Below are 14,118 nucleotides of genomic sequence, written 5' to 3' on the forward strand. Positions count from 1 at the left end.
AAAATATATCTGCTCATCTGTGCAAAAGAAATGCAGGGTAAACCAGAAACCAATGAGATCAGTTATCTACAGGAGACAGGTGGGAATAGGATGGAAGCAATGGGAGAATGGGAATAGGGTGGAAAGGATTAGAAGGGCTGATACTTCTCGAAGTATAACCTTTTTATGTAGCCCACACTGTTAGAACCATAGTAATGGTTCACATTCTCCAAAATAAATAAGTAACTAAAATCAATCAGGATATGGGCAGAGGAGTGGAAGGAACTCAAAGTGGAATTACAAATAGTTTATAAAAAAAAAGTGAACTTAACTATATTACAGGTAAATAACATAACTACACTGAAGCATTTTCTAAACCTGAGGAGCTATAGAAAATAGTATTTTGATTGTATGCTACAAGACTGAAGACAAAACTGTACACAAGTATTGTTCTTTAGTTCATAATTTATTTTTCTTCTAGGACATACGTAGGTTAGTAATTCTGAAATTATTTGTGTATGCTCTAGAATTGAGTCAATACATGGTGGATAATCAGAGCCAGATTTCTTGCTTTTGGAGATGAAGTTATAATAAGGAAAGGGGAAGGATAGAATGAACACTATGGTGTTGAATTGGAATCTGAGGCATCAGTATGATACAGCAAAAATACAAATAACAGAATTTTTTTAAAATGGGCAGAGAATCTAAATAGACATTTCTTCATAGAGGACATACAAATGGCCAAGAAACACATGAAAAGACGATTTAACATTTTTAGTCACTGGGGAAATGCAAATCAAAATTTAAACAACTACAATGAGACATCACTTCATACCGACCAGGATGACTATAATCAGAAAGAAAGACAATAAAAAGTGCTGGTGAAACAGACACTGCTGGTGGGAATATAGCCACTTTGGAAAACAGTCTGGCAGCTTCTCAAAATTTACAGTTACCATATGGCCCAGCAATTCCACTCTTAGATATATGCCCCCTCAACAAATGAAAGTATCAGTTCAGTCGCTCAGTTGTGTCCGACTCTTTGGGACCCCATGAATCGCAGCACGCCAGGCCTCCCTGTCCATCACCAACTCCCGGAGTTCACGCAAACTCATGTCCATCAAGTTGGTGATGCCTTCCACCCAACCATCTCTTCCTCTGTTGTCCCCTTCTCCTCCTGCCCCCAATCCCTCCCAGCATCATGGTCTTTTCCAAAGAGTCAACTCTTCGCATGAGGTGGCCAAAGTACTGGAGTTTCAGCTTCAACATCAGTCCTTCCAATGAATACCCAGGACTGATCTCCTTGCAGTCCAAGGGACTCTCAAGAGTCCTCTCCAACACCACAGTTCAAAAGCATCAATTCTTCAGCACCCAGCTTTCTTTATAGTCCAACTCTCACATCCATACAGGACCACTGGAAAAACCATAGCTTTGACTAGATGGACCTTTGTTGGCAAAATAATGTCTCTGCTTTTGAAAATGCTATCTAGGTTGGTCATAACTTTCCTTCCAAGGAGTAAGCGTCTTTTAATTTCATGGCTGCAATCACCATCTGCAGTGATTTTGGAGCCCCCCAAAATAAAGTCAGCCACTGTTTCCACTGTTTCCCCATCTATTTGCCATGAAGTGATGGGACCAGATGCCATGATCTTAGTTTTCTGCAGTGGCCACAGAACTGGAAAAGGTCAGTTTTCATTCCAACCCCAAAGAAATGAAAGTATATGTTCATGCAAAAACTTGCACAGGAATGTTCTAAGAGCATTGCTTTTAGTATCCAAAAGGTAGAATCAACCTAAATGCCAATAACTATCAATGGATAAACAAAATGTGGTATATCCATAGAATGGAATATTATTTAGCCAAAAAAAGCTTCCTATTTAATGCAACTGTGACTGGGTTACCTGGGGAAAGTATCTGTCCCTTGGACACTAGGGCCTTTGATCCATCACACCCAATGTTTTAGAGTCAAAATTGTATGGACAAAAATTCTTCAACTGAATTATTAGGAATAATAATAATTCCTAATAATTACTTACTTCTACCCCCTGGTTCCTCAGTTCAGTTCAGTCACTCGATTGTGTCCAACTCTGCGACCCCATGGACTATATAGCACACCAGGCTTCCTTGTCCATCATCACCTCCTGGAGCTTACTCAAACTCATGTCCATCGAGTTTCCATGTCTCTGGTTCCTAGGCCTGTGCATTCTGAATATGGGGTAGATGGCAATATGTATTGGATACTGACTTAAATCCTGTATTATATCCTCATAACGGTCATCCCTCAGCCAACTGATCCTTCAGCACGACTGTCCTTTGTGGTATCATACTAGGTGCTTCTAAGTGATGGGTTTGAGGTAAGATCAGTTCACTTCACGGGCATGACTCCATTGCCATACTTCCCATGAGTTTCCTGCTCAAATTTAATGTTGTTTGTGATACGTGGTGATGAAATAGTCCATGAATTGTGGTATAGTAGAAGTTTCCCAAGCAGGGACGGTAAGCCTGTATCTGGACTATGTACACATATGACTATAGGTACTGGGTGTTATCTTATGACTTATAAATTGAACAGGGGCAGCAGATTCCATTGTCAAAAGGAAAGGTACATACTGGGGTGGCCTGAGCTAGTCTGGAAGGCTCATATAAAGTACATAGACTAACTTTCATTCCTGCTTCTACTTCTTTGCCACCTTTTTTTTGAACCATATCTTTGAGTTCAAAACACATAACACCCAGGACCTAAAGGGTCAGTAAGCCTGTATCTGGACTATGTATGTATATACTATAGGTATGTACATACATACATAGCTACCCCATGAGGACAAATTGCTCATCCCTCCATAATCAAAAGGATTTGGTTTAATTAAACTGCCACCAGGTGACTGACTGGTCTATCCAGGGAATAGTACCTTACTAAGGGTCACTGAGGGGCTTCTCTGGTAGCTCAGCTGGTAAAGAATCCACCTGCAGTGCAGAAGACCCCAGTTGGATTCCTGGGTCAGAAAGATCCCCTGGAGAAGGGATAGGCTACCCACTCCAGTATCCTTGGGCTTTCCTCATGCCTCAGATGGTCAAGAATCCACCTACAATGTGGAAGACCTGGGTTCAATCCCTGGATTGGGAAGATACCCTGGAGGAGGGCATGGCAACCCACTCCAGGATTCTTCCCTGGAGAATCTCCATGAACTGTAGCCCACCAGGCTCCTCTGTTGATGGGGTTGCAAACAGTCAAACATGACTGAATGACTAAGCACAGCACAGCAAGGGTCACTGCAAAGGCAAGTGACTCTGCTATAAGCAAGTTAAATACTGCATAGCGGCAGTAACCTTATTACCCTTGGCAAGTGGAAGTCCATGCCACTGAATTCCCTTTAGCCTCCATTCCTATTGCCACATGGCCCCACTGAACTAGGGTGACCGGGCAGAGGCTGACTGACATTCATAGGACAGATTATCTTTTATATCTGATTATTGGGATGGATGCCCTCTTATGGGCAGTCAAATGGTTTACAGATATTTTCACACTATGAGCCAATTTTGATATTCCATTCATAACGTATCTCCCACTGACTTCCTTATTTCTGATCTCTCCAAGTTATTGCCAACTTATTAATTACTCTGCATAAATCAGAACAGAGCCATACCTCAGGCTATCTTTCATTCCTAACATAGAGGACAACCAGATGTTCTATTCAAAACTGTGCCCTCTGGAAAAATTTCTCTTCATCTCTGTTTTTCAGGACCACTTCACTGTGAAGTAGGACCATAATTCAGTGGCTCTATGCTTCTAGTTGGTGCTGATACATCATCCAGGCAATTAATAAACCAGGCCCAAGCTTTTCCTTCTTCTGCTAAACGACCATGAGCCCAAAGATAAGGTTCAAAAAACAGTGGCAAAGAAGTACGAGCAGGTACAAGTTCATGTACTTTATTCGTGCCTTCCAGACCAGCTAAGCCTTCCCTAGTATATACCTTTCCATTTGACAATGGAATTCTGCTGCCCCTATTCAATTTAAGAGTCATCAGGAAACACCCGGTATCTAAAGAGCAGTTTATAACACAATATCACTTAGAATCCTGTAGTCAGGTGTTTAGTATCTGCCAAGCCCTGGTAGCAAGCCAAGAGTTTTCTCTCAACTGAGCTGAATACAGAAACCCTGCTATCAATTCTCATATAAACTTAAAAACCACCCTGGGGATCAAGGTTACACATCAGATAATCAATTCAAACTAGATTTTTTTAAAAAAAGATGTGCTCTGGGTTCCTCAACCCTTTTTAAAACTCCCATCATAATGACCAGATACTGATACTGAAAGAGATGCATGTTCTACTGCTCTCTAGAACAAAAGAGAAAATTCTATACTTTGAAAACACAGTTTGGGCCTCAATAGACAACTGAACCTCATTAGTAACAGAAAGAATAGTTTAACTGTTTGAAAATACAAATCATGATGGTGGCCAATGTCTTCCAATATTTAATTGATTTATAGTTAACAAACCTATAAAGCTCAACTACATCAAGTTACATTTTGCAACTAGCTCATGTTGGAAGATTCATCAGATTATAATGCCTAAGTCTATATGTTCTATATTAAATTACTGTCCTTATGCTTTTTTTGGTCACACTTGAGGATTTTATTAACCATTCTTTCTTGGTTAGTACATTGTGAAACTTACCTAGGTAGAAGTTAAACAATTTTATGTCCCCTGATTTTTTTTCCTATATTTTGGCTGCACTGTGCAGCATGCAGGAACTTAGTTCCCTGACCAGTAATCTAACCTGTGCCTCCTGCAATGGAGGTGGAATGTCTTAACCACTGGACTGCCAGGGAAGTCCCTACGTGCCCCAGTTAAAAAAATCATCCTTGGCTAAAACTGAAACCAGAGGCCAAAGATTATAATTAGCATTTTACTAAAAAAACTCTGAAAGAAGGGAAAAACACTAAAAAGCATACAGCAAACCATATAAGGTAGGTAACAGTAAAACATGTCAGATATTAAGACCCAAAGAATACATGACAATCATATCAAGTTATATTTATCTTATTCAATACCCTGGCATTGTAAAAACTGGTAGTCTGTAAGAAACTCTTGCGTAAGCTACAACTTTTTATTGTTATGTAACCTTCCATTTTGAAACCATGTGCTTAATTGTTTACAATGTAAAATTAAATTTATGCACTATATGTTTATTTTATGGAAATTTAATGTGAATTTCTTTACTAACCATGTAATATTTAACACACAAGCTATGACTTCACTGACCTTGATAAAATTAACTAGTATTTAAAAATTTTTTAATTCTCTTGAAGTTAGTATAAAGCAGATGTTTTTTTCCTTGGAACGGCTGTATTATGAGTAAAGTAATGATTATGGCAGACATTTCTGAATCACCACATAGAACCTTGACTTTTTCCATACTATCCAGCTCTGGGTTGATGGTCAAAGCGTATGTCTCTGCCATTACTGGCAACATAAAGTATCTGCACTCCAGGGTCTTGATGAAGCCTATGACCTCAAACTTTTTATTGCCTAATTCATATCAAACACTATGTTTCAAGAATAACATGCCTAAAAGATTGTCAGAAAAGATATTTGTTTCAAACAGGGAATTCAGAGTTTCCACGTTAGGAAGGCCCATGAGATAAGTTTTTTTAAACTCCTAGTAACAGGAAAAGATCACCTCTCTCTCGATCAACTGGTTTATTATGATCTCAAAAACACTATAAATCTTTCTGCTTCAGCCAATTTGTTGTATTGTTCTGGTATCCCATTCTTCCTTTCTTTAACATCATACCTATTTCCTCATTTTTATCTTATGTTATAGTATGCGTTTTCTGTATTCTGCCTCAAATTCTCTGAGGAGTAATGCAAGTATTAATAAATTATAGACTAGAAAAAGGATTAATGCTTATAGGGTCAAAGGGGAAAATAAGAATCTATGACAGTGAATAAGTACTAGGATACCAACAGAACATTTGAAAAGATTTTAAGTCATTGAAGCCAAAAGTATTTGCCCACCAAAACAAGTGCCAAGAAGCTTTGAAAGAAGGAACTGTTCTTCAACAATTTTTTCAATGCAGCAAACACATAGGCTTTGTCCATAGAACATGTAAGTCTGAGCTTACTTATGTTCCCTAAATAAGTGCCCTTTGTGCAGAGAGCACAAGAAAATACATATCTTCCCTGTCCTGTTAAGGTGTGAATTTAATTTCTACATTATGCAATTGATTACAATGACCAACAACAAGGAGTACACTGCCAAGAATGGAATTGAATTGGATATTCAAAGCCACAAGACAACATCCACAACTTGCTCTTTTGTGATTTTTCAAATGCATTGGCCAAGTGTTAAACTGGCTTTTTTGTTCAAACCTTCACGGGGCTCTAGAAATAACTTTGCCAGTATACAAACTGGTAAGGTTATTTCTACCTTCAGAACAAGACTAGAACTGAAACCGCAAAACAGCCTGCGAAATATCAGCCAAATTACTTCCCTAAACTCCTGTTCCATATTTCGTACATTGTGAAATATTTTTACACCTCTTATATTTTGATAACCCTCTTTATAATCCTGTAAGATGCTTTATAAACACTCTCTTGGGTGTCAGATGCAAAACCCTATCCTCTTCAAGCTGCGGATAGGGAGACATTGCCAAATACGATGTCTTTCTTGTCCCGGGTCACATACTGAGGAAGTGGTAGAACCAGAACCAGGTTGTGGTCCCTAATTCTGTCTCAGCTTCTGCAAAGCTCCTGACTCAAATAAAGGAGCAATATCCGCATTGAGACACCGCGTGTGCCCAACTGGGATACTGGCCACTGAGACTTCCTAGGAGTTCAGACTTTCAGAAATGTCTCGGGAAAACTCATAGAAGACAGGTTGCGCAGGTGTGTAGGGAAGCCTCAAACTGGTACCACTGGGAATGATTTGCAAAACAGGACGGTGCAGTAGGGTGTGCCGCGATTTAGTTAACCTGGCACTTCCCCACCTCCTTCCCTGGCGCCCCACTGCCAGCTGACTCCTGGCCCAGTGCCCTCAACGTACCTTCTCTGAACTGGGCGGGGGCCGCGTTCCCGGCTCCCTCGCGCCCACCCTTCTCCCGCTACCCGTCACTCTCCAAGTTTACCTGACAAAGCAGGGGGCGGTTTAGCCGAGGCGCGTCCGCCCACGAATGCACCGGGGGCGTCCCTAACACCCGCGGGTGGGGAGCAGAGCCTGGGCCCGGAGGGACGCGCCAGACGAGGGGGCGCGGCGGCCCGGCCGGGAGAGTGTCGTGTCCCGAGCAGGCCTCAGGGCGGCACTCTGGCCCCGCGGCCGGCGCGCTCGGGCGGGCCTCTGGGCGCCCGACCCACGCTGGCCGGGAACGTGTCTCCCGGTGACGCAGCCCCGGGTGGGGAACGTGGTGCGGCGGCGGCGGCGGCGGCGGCGGCGACGGTACGCGCCTCAGCCGCCCGCGAGAGGACGTGCGGTGCTGCGGGAGGCGACGGCGGTGGCGGCGCGGGACCTGGAGCGGCCGGCGGGAGCCGGGAAGCAGGACGCAGGCGCGGGCGAGGAAGTAGGTCCCGGGCGCGGCGCTCAACAAAGAGCGGGGCCGCCCCCCTGAGGTATCCTGCCGACCCCGAGCGCCGGCGGGCGGGCAGACCGGGTCCGGCAGTTCGCGGGCGGCCTGGGAGGGGGAAGGGCCGCGGCCGGAACGCGGCGGCGGGGCGCCAGGGACAATTCCAGGCCGGCTGGTCCGCGGTCCCCGGACGGGCGGAAGGGAAGGGGCTGGGCCGCTCGGGATTGTAGCCTCTGCTTGTCCCTCGTGCAGGCGGAGTTGCGTGCAGAGGCTCCATGTTGGGAAACGGCGCCGCTCGTCCTCGTTAGCGGGAATCGGGGCGCCGCGGGCCGAGCCGGCGGGGGCCGGGCCCTGAGCGAAGATGGAGGCCCCTCTGCGGCCTGGGGCCGACATCCTGAGGCGGAACCCGCAGCAGGACTACGAGCTCGTTCAGAGGGTCGGCAGCGGCACCTACGGGGACGTCTATAAGGTGAGGCCGGCCGGACTCTTTTCCTGCGGTCAGCGGGCTTCCTGGAATAGGCCACTTTCTGGGGAGTATGAGGAGGGGGCAGGATGCTTTTATCGTTGCATCTTGGAGATGCCGCGGCCGTGGTTCCGTGTGCTCGGTTTCAGGGCACCTTCTATTCACTGCTTGCTCTAATCGCTCCAACAAGCAGAACTAATCACACCTTTGCAAACTACCTTTGTACATTTTTGTGGTATAAAGGCTTTTTTCATGCTTATTTGTGGTATCCAGGGGAGTTCGAATCTGCTTACGGAGTTGCACTTGAAAATGTTCTTGTCTTAGCATGGAAAAATGCTTCCTGGAAGTCGGGAGACCAGAAAGTATATTGACATTCCGACATTTGCATAAGAAAACTTTTTGATGGATAATCGTGGTTTAAAAAGTCCTGTGAAATCCCTCCTCTCAGTTTTATCTGTAAGCAGTCTAAAAAGTGGCTTGGGCACAAACATTATCATATGTAGAACAATGCTTTTCCCGGCAGAAGTTTCGTTATTTGTATCAGGTGATTCCTTTTTCTACTTTAGCAGTTCCTCTCTTTGGAATTTATAACATCCCATGACCAAGAGTGGTTAAGAGTTGCTGTCCTTTTAATTGTACTTGTTTGCTTTATTTGGAACGAAAGATGAGGATGTTACTCTCAATTTGAGATTTGAAAAAACATACAGAGACGCAAACCCGGTTCCCCAAGTTCACTGAGTTCTTGAAGGAGCAAGATGAAAGAGATTGTTTCGGATTGTCTTATGCTTTTTGTTTTGTTTCAAAAAGGGATCTCTACTGCAACTCATGTGAATATATTGAGGGAAATTTTCTTGGATTTGGAACAGCTTTGTTTATTGGATTTAATCATTTTATGTATGCCATTATTCCAAGTAACACTCCTGCTTGTATTTGAAACTGGCCTTGTGTTGTTATATGGTTAATTAATTAACCAGTAGAATCCTCTGGGGTATGTTGTTTTGCACAGGTGGTAATATGGAAGAAAATCATCCTTTCTTCCTAACTTCCGTTTTTGTTAATATCCTCCCTATTAATAGTAACAATTTGAGGTTGTGTTAAGACAGCTCTAACACTTTGATTCTATTGAGATGAAAAGTAAAGGGTAGGATTTTTATTTAAACAAGCATTTGCATCTTCTGTACTAGGTACTGTTCTGTATGGTATGTTGAATTGGGAGGAAGGTTCCAGCTTTTGCCATGTGAATAATTTTAATTCAAAGTGGATAATTATAATAGAATCCAGAATCCTCTTTATATAGAATTAGAGGTAGTTAACTCTTGTTTATTCATGAATTAGCCATTTTGTGAAATGATCTTTAAAAACTTGAAATTCCTATTTGCTTTCTCAGTCCTGCTTTTTAGTCATCTTCTTTTTATGATTCACTATGTATTACTAGTTAATGTTAATCATACAGTTGTTCATCATCAATTCAGTTCATGTTAATAATACAGTAATCTGAATACCAGTTCTTGTATATTTTCTCTCCTTCCTACTACAAGAACATTTAAAGTGTTCCCCACAGAAATCCCAAGACTTTTACCATTTTTCTTTATAAATATAACAGCTAACTAAAGCAGTTATCTGGAGCAGGGTTTTATCCTTGCCAGGGAAAGCAAAAGGTTATACTAAAGGGACAGCTAAGATTACTTTTTACCCTGGTGCCTCCCTGCCCTATCTCTCTTCTACAGTTCCTAAACAGAGGATCAAAGACTGAATATTTATCATAGAGCCCCTTCAACTCTCACCTCACACATGATCCCTTTCTCTTATATTCATGCTCCCTCACTTTATGTGTATATTCATTCCACAGCAAGCAGTTGCTGATTCCTAAACATCCTCAAAATCCTGGTTCCTTGTCTTTTGTTCTCCTTTGTTCTAATTACCTGGAATCACCTCCCTCCTAAATTTCCAACTTTCATTATCCTAACTGTCCAGGAAAGCCTTACTCCAATGCTCTTCCAGGAGGTCCTAGACAGACCTTCCGCATTGTCTCTCTGGCCTCATTTATTACTCTTCCCCCTCCTTCATTGTCTTCTAGCAACACCAGCCTGCCTGCTCTTTCTTAAACAGAATGTACATCTTCCTACCTTTGGGCCTTTGTTCTGGCTATTCATGCTGCTCACAATGGGTTTCCTCAGACAGCCACATGGCTTGCTCCCTTCCCTCCTTGCTTTTATACCCTCTCAATCTTTTTTCCTACTTCTTTTCTCTTTGCACTTATTACTCTAATGTTTTACTTATTTTTTTCTTGTTTGTTATCTATCTCAATCCAAGAACATACTCCCCGAGGGCAGGAATTTTATCTGTTTTACTCACTGCTCTGTCTCTAATAGTACCTAGAATTGTGCCTGGCATAGAATAAGTACTTTCTGAAACTGATGAATGAATGACTATCAATAATTCTGTCCCCTACTTCTTTGGGCGTATGCTTTTGACATCACAACACTAAGTTAACATTTAATACTCTATATATTCTTGTAATGCCAATTATATCCTGCATACGAATTTTTATTACAAATTTCAATTATTTGAGTCCCCTAGGAAAAATATTTCTGGAAAACTATTTCATAGCATATCCATTGTCAGTATTTTAAAACCTACAGAATTTTAAGTCTGTGTATTTACTCCTTAATATGCCTAAAAACAGGTAACATTCAAACTGTAGTATTGAAGTTTTTAACTCAGAGCACTTAATTTTATTATTTATCACTGTGTTTAGGATGAACTGAAAATCCTAGGAACTTTTAGAAGAATTTTAGTCTGTGATGTAAACTAGCAAAATAATTACAGTGAAGCACTGGAAGTACAGAGTCTTAAACCAGTGGACCTCCAGGAAAGTTCCTTATTTCTTTTTCTATCTTATGGACCTGGAACTTTGAAAGTACCACAGCTTTGAGATTTTTGGTGAATTATTTTTGTTCTTCAGAGGCACAGATCCTCTATGAAGCTCTTGTCTTTCTTGAGAATCCCCAGGAGGGCAGAACTCAAACTGGCTATTCTGGGTTGAAAGAAGACTATTACAAAGATTCTTTTAAATAAATGGGTTAAATTATTGAAGGTGAAAGCAGGAAATAGTGGAGGGGAAAGAAACACAAGGAGAAAAGAAATGTGGTGGAAGATGTATGAGAGATAAAATTTCAACTAAGCAAATTTTATTTATAATTAACATTAATTTTAAAATCTTCCAATAGAAGGAGGAAGCCTGGAGAGATAGTATCTCTGCTACCTTCTGTCCATAGTGATCTAGACAATTGTCATGATACAGTTTACAACTAACAGTACAAGTCATTTGGGTAGGTTGCCTTTATCTAAATATTTGTATGAAAGTTGTTCCCAACCTAGGTTCCAGAGAAGTGCTAGTAATCTTTTTTATGGGTTTTAAATTTAGAGTGGGTTGATCTCATGTATTCTTTTCTGATTGATTATAAAAGTGTGATATATTTAGCTCCAGGAGGACAGGAACAAATGTCTTCTACTCATTACTGTACAGTAGCAGACAGACAGATGCTCAATAAATATTTGTTGAATGATATTAGTTGTATAAATTAACCAGAGATAAGTACTGTTAATAATTTAATATTAATAGTTTATTTCAGGCATTTTTCCTGAAAGTTTTCAAACCAATATGTTTAAACATGGATTTTATAAAATTGGTATCATGATATATCTTTTTTTTATACTTGATTGGAATGGCCAGCATTTTCCCTGATCTTTAAATTGTTGTTGTTGTTGTTTAACCGCCAAGTCATGTCCCACACTTTTGCAACCCCATGGACTGTAGACCACCAGGCTCCTCTGTGCATGGGATTTCCCAGACAAGAATGCTAGAGTGGGTTGCCATTTCCTTCTCCAGGGGATCTTCCCTGGAGATTGAAATCACAGGGATTGAAATCACATCTCCTGCATTGACAGGTGGACTAAATGAGCCCTGATCTTTAAATAGTCTTCAAAAATACCATGTTTAAAAGATCCATTGAACAAATCCTCATTTAGTTAATGATTCTCAGTTTCGCATTGTTGTTTTTAATTTTTACTACTTAAAATAATGTTATAATTTGTGTAGAAATCTTTGTCACATAGTCTTATTACTTCTGTGTGTTCTCTGGGTGCTGGATGAACTGGGTCCGCTGTAATGAATCCCTCTTTTATATATACCCTCCCTCTCTCTTCCCCAAGCCAGAAGTCACAATTCTAGAGTGACTTTAGATACTTTAAAGCTTAACCCAGGAACTCATTTTATAAAAACAAAGCTTGATACATCACAACCCTTCTGTAGATATTCATTTATTTAAGAAATACTTCTTTCTATTTATTCAGGAAATACTTGTTTTTTCTGTTGAGTGCCAACTGTATGGTATGGTATGGGGATGCACACATGAAAAAGTACACTATCAACAGGAACGCATAATTTAGTCAGGAAAGCAGACATGTAAGCAGTCATAATTTTGTAAATGCCAGAATAGAAGTGAAGTGGGAGAAATGCTCAACTTTGTTTTTTTTTCCGTGGGGACTAGGGAAAGGAGAAGAGGATAGAGAGCTATGATGCGAACCAGGGAAGATTAAAAGAGTGGGGACGTTAACTGGATTTTAAAAGAATTCAGGGTGATTTCTAGGTGAACAAATGGGAAAGAAATTGTAGGCTGTGGAAATAGTGTATGCAAATACCTAGTGGCTTTAAAAACCATGATAAACCTTGAGGGATCTGCATCTGCTTTCCAAGTTTGGTTTGACCAAACCTGGCAGAGACTCCATAGATGGGGAGTACAAGCTATTTACTGGCAAAGAGGACTTCCCTGGTGGCTCAGATGGTAACATGTCTGCCTGCAATGTGGAAGACCTGGGTTCGATCGCTGGGTCGGGAAGATCCCCTGGAGAAGGAAATGGCAACCCACTCTAGTACTCTTGCCTGGAAAATTACATGGATGGAGAAGCCTGGTAGGCTACAGTCCATGGGGTCGCAAAGACTTGACTGAGCGACTTTACTCACTCACTGGCAGACAAGGACCAGATAATGGACCTTGTATGTCATAGCAAAGAATCTGGACTTCTTCCTGTAAACTGAAGAAACACTTTAGGAGGGAAACTCTCATGGTATAGAGGCTGGATTAGACAAAGTTTCTGAAAGTATACAGACCAGTTACTGAATAATCCAGATTAAAGTTTATGCAAGCTGAAATTTAGGCACTGGTATTAGAGATGAAAGGAAATGATAGATTTGCATTGTGTTTAGATGATCAAAATTACCTGGTGATCAGTGAAGGAAAAACAGGTAGCCAGTCGCATTCAGAATTTGTGCTTGGATGACTGCATTGGTATCACCAACAGAATTAAGAAATACCAGATTTGTGGGTTCTGAATTTTGTGTTTGGTTTTGGATGTATGACGGTACATAGATGATTATGTCCAACAGATGGTAGAAAATGCAGCTCTGGCCTTAAGAGAGCTGGACCAGGGATACAGGTTTGGGAGTCATTGTCACTTTATGGGATGGTACCTGTGTAGTACAAGTGAGGTTATCTAGAAGAGTACATTTGTAAGAGAGCTGAGGAAAGGCAGTAGTCTTAGAATTATGACAGAAGAAAATAATATGTTGAAGGAGTCTGAGAAGAAACAAAAAGTTATGAGGAAGTTATTTCCATAGAAATCAAGGAGTTCAAGAACTCATCTCTGTCATCCTGAGTCTGTTCTTGTTTCCTTCAGCTCTAATTGGATAAGGCAAATATTTTCATCTTCCATAAAATTTAAATGAGGTTTTGTGTCGTTTCTTTTTATTCTCCTTGTCCACAGATTAAAGTTTTAGAATAATATGGCTTTTAAGGCCTGTCTCTCCTGACACTGAGTTTCCTTCCATTCTTTATATGCACTCTACTCTGTCCATCAGATTTTTGCAGGTACTATTTCCTTTTCCTAAAACATCCTTCCTCTTGTCTTTGATCTATCTTCTACTGTTTGCGTTTCTCTTTAAACATTGCATTTCAGGGAGGCCTTTTCTGTCCCTTGGATAAAGTCATATCTGTCTGCGGTAACTTCTTAAATAATACTTATCATTTGTCACTCATCTTTGTTGCTGTCAG

General features: G+C 41.1%; 1 protein-coding gene across 3 annotated transcripts in view; it reads left to right on the forward strand.

Moving 5' to 3' along the window:
• Positions 1–7,343: 7,343 nt before the first annotated feature.
• MAP4K5 (mitogen-activated protein kinase kinase kinase kinase 5) overlaps positions 7,344–14,118 on the forward strand; it is a 114,821-nt gene continuing 108,046 nt past the window's right edge. Inside the window, exons 1-2 of one of the 3 annotated variants that reach the window (XM_040226777.1) lie at positions 7,344–7,539; positions 7,795–8,011. In XM_040226777.1, the coding sequence (XP_040082711.1) occupies positions 7,904–8,011 (108 nt within the window). In that variant the 5' untranslated portion in view covers positions 7,344–7,539; positions 7,795–7,903. The other 2 variants (XM_040226780.1, XM_040226778.1) reach the window with 2 other exon arrangements.

Source organism: Oryx dammah, unplaced genomic scaffold (genome assembly GCF_014754425.2).
Source record: "Oryx dammah isolate SB20612 unplaced genomic scaffold, SCBI_Odam_1.1 HiC_scaffold_26, whole genome shotgun sequence".
NCBI lineage: Eukaryota > Metazoa > Chordata > Mammalia > Artiodactyla > Bovidae > Oryx > Oryx dammah.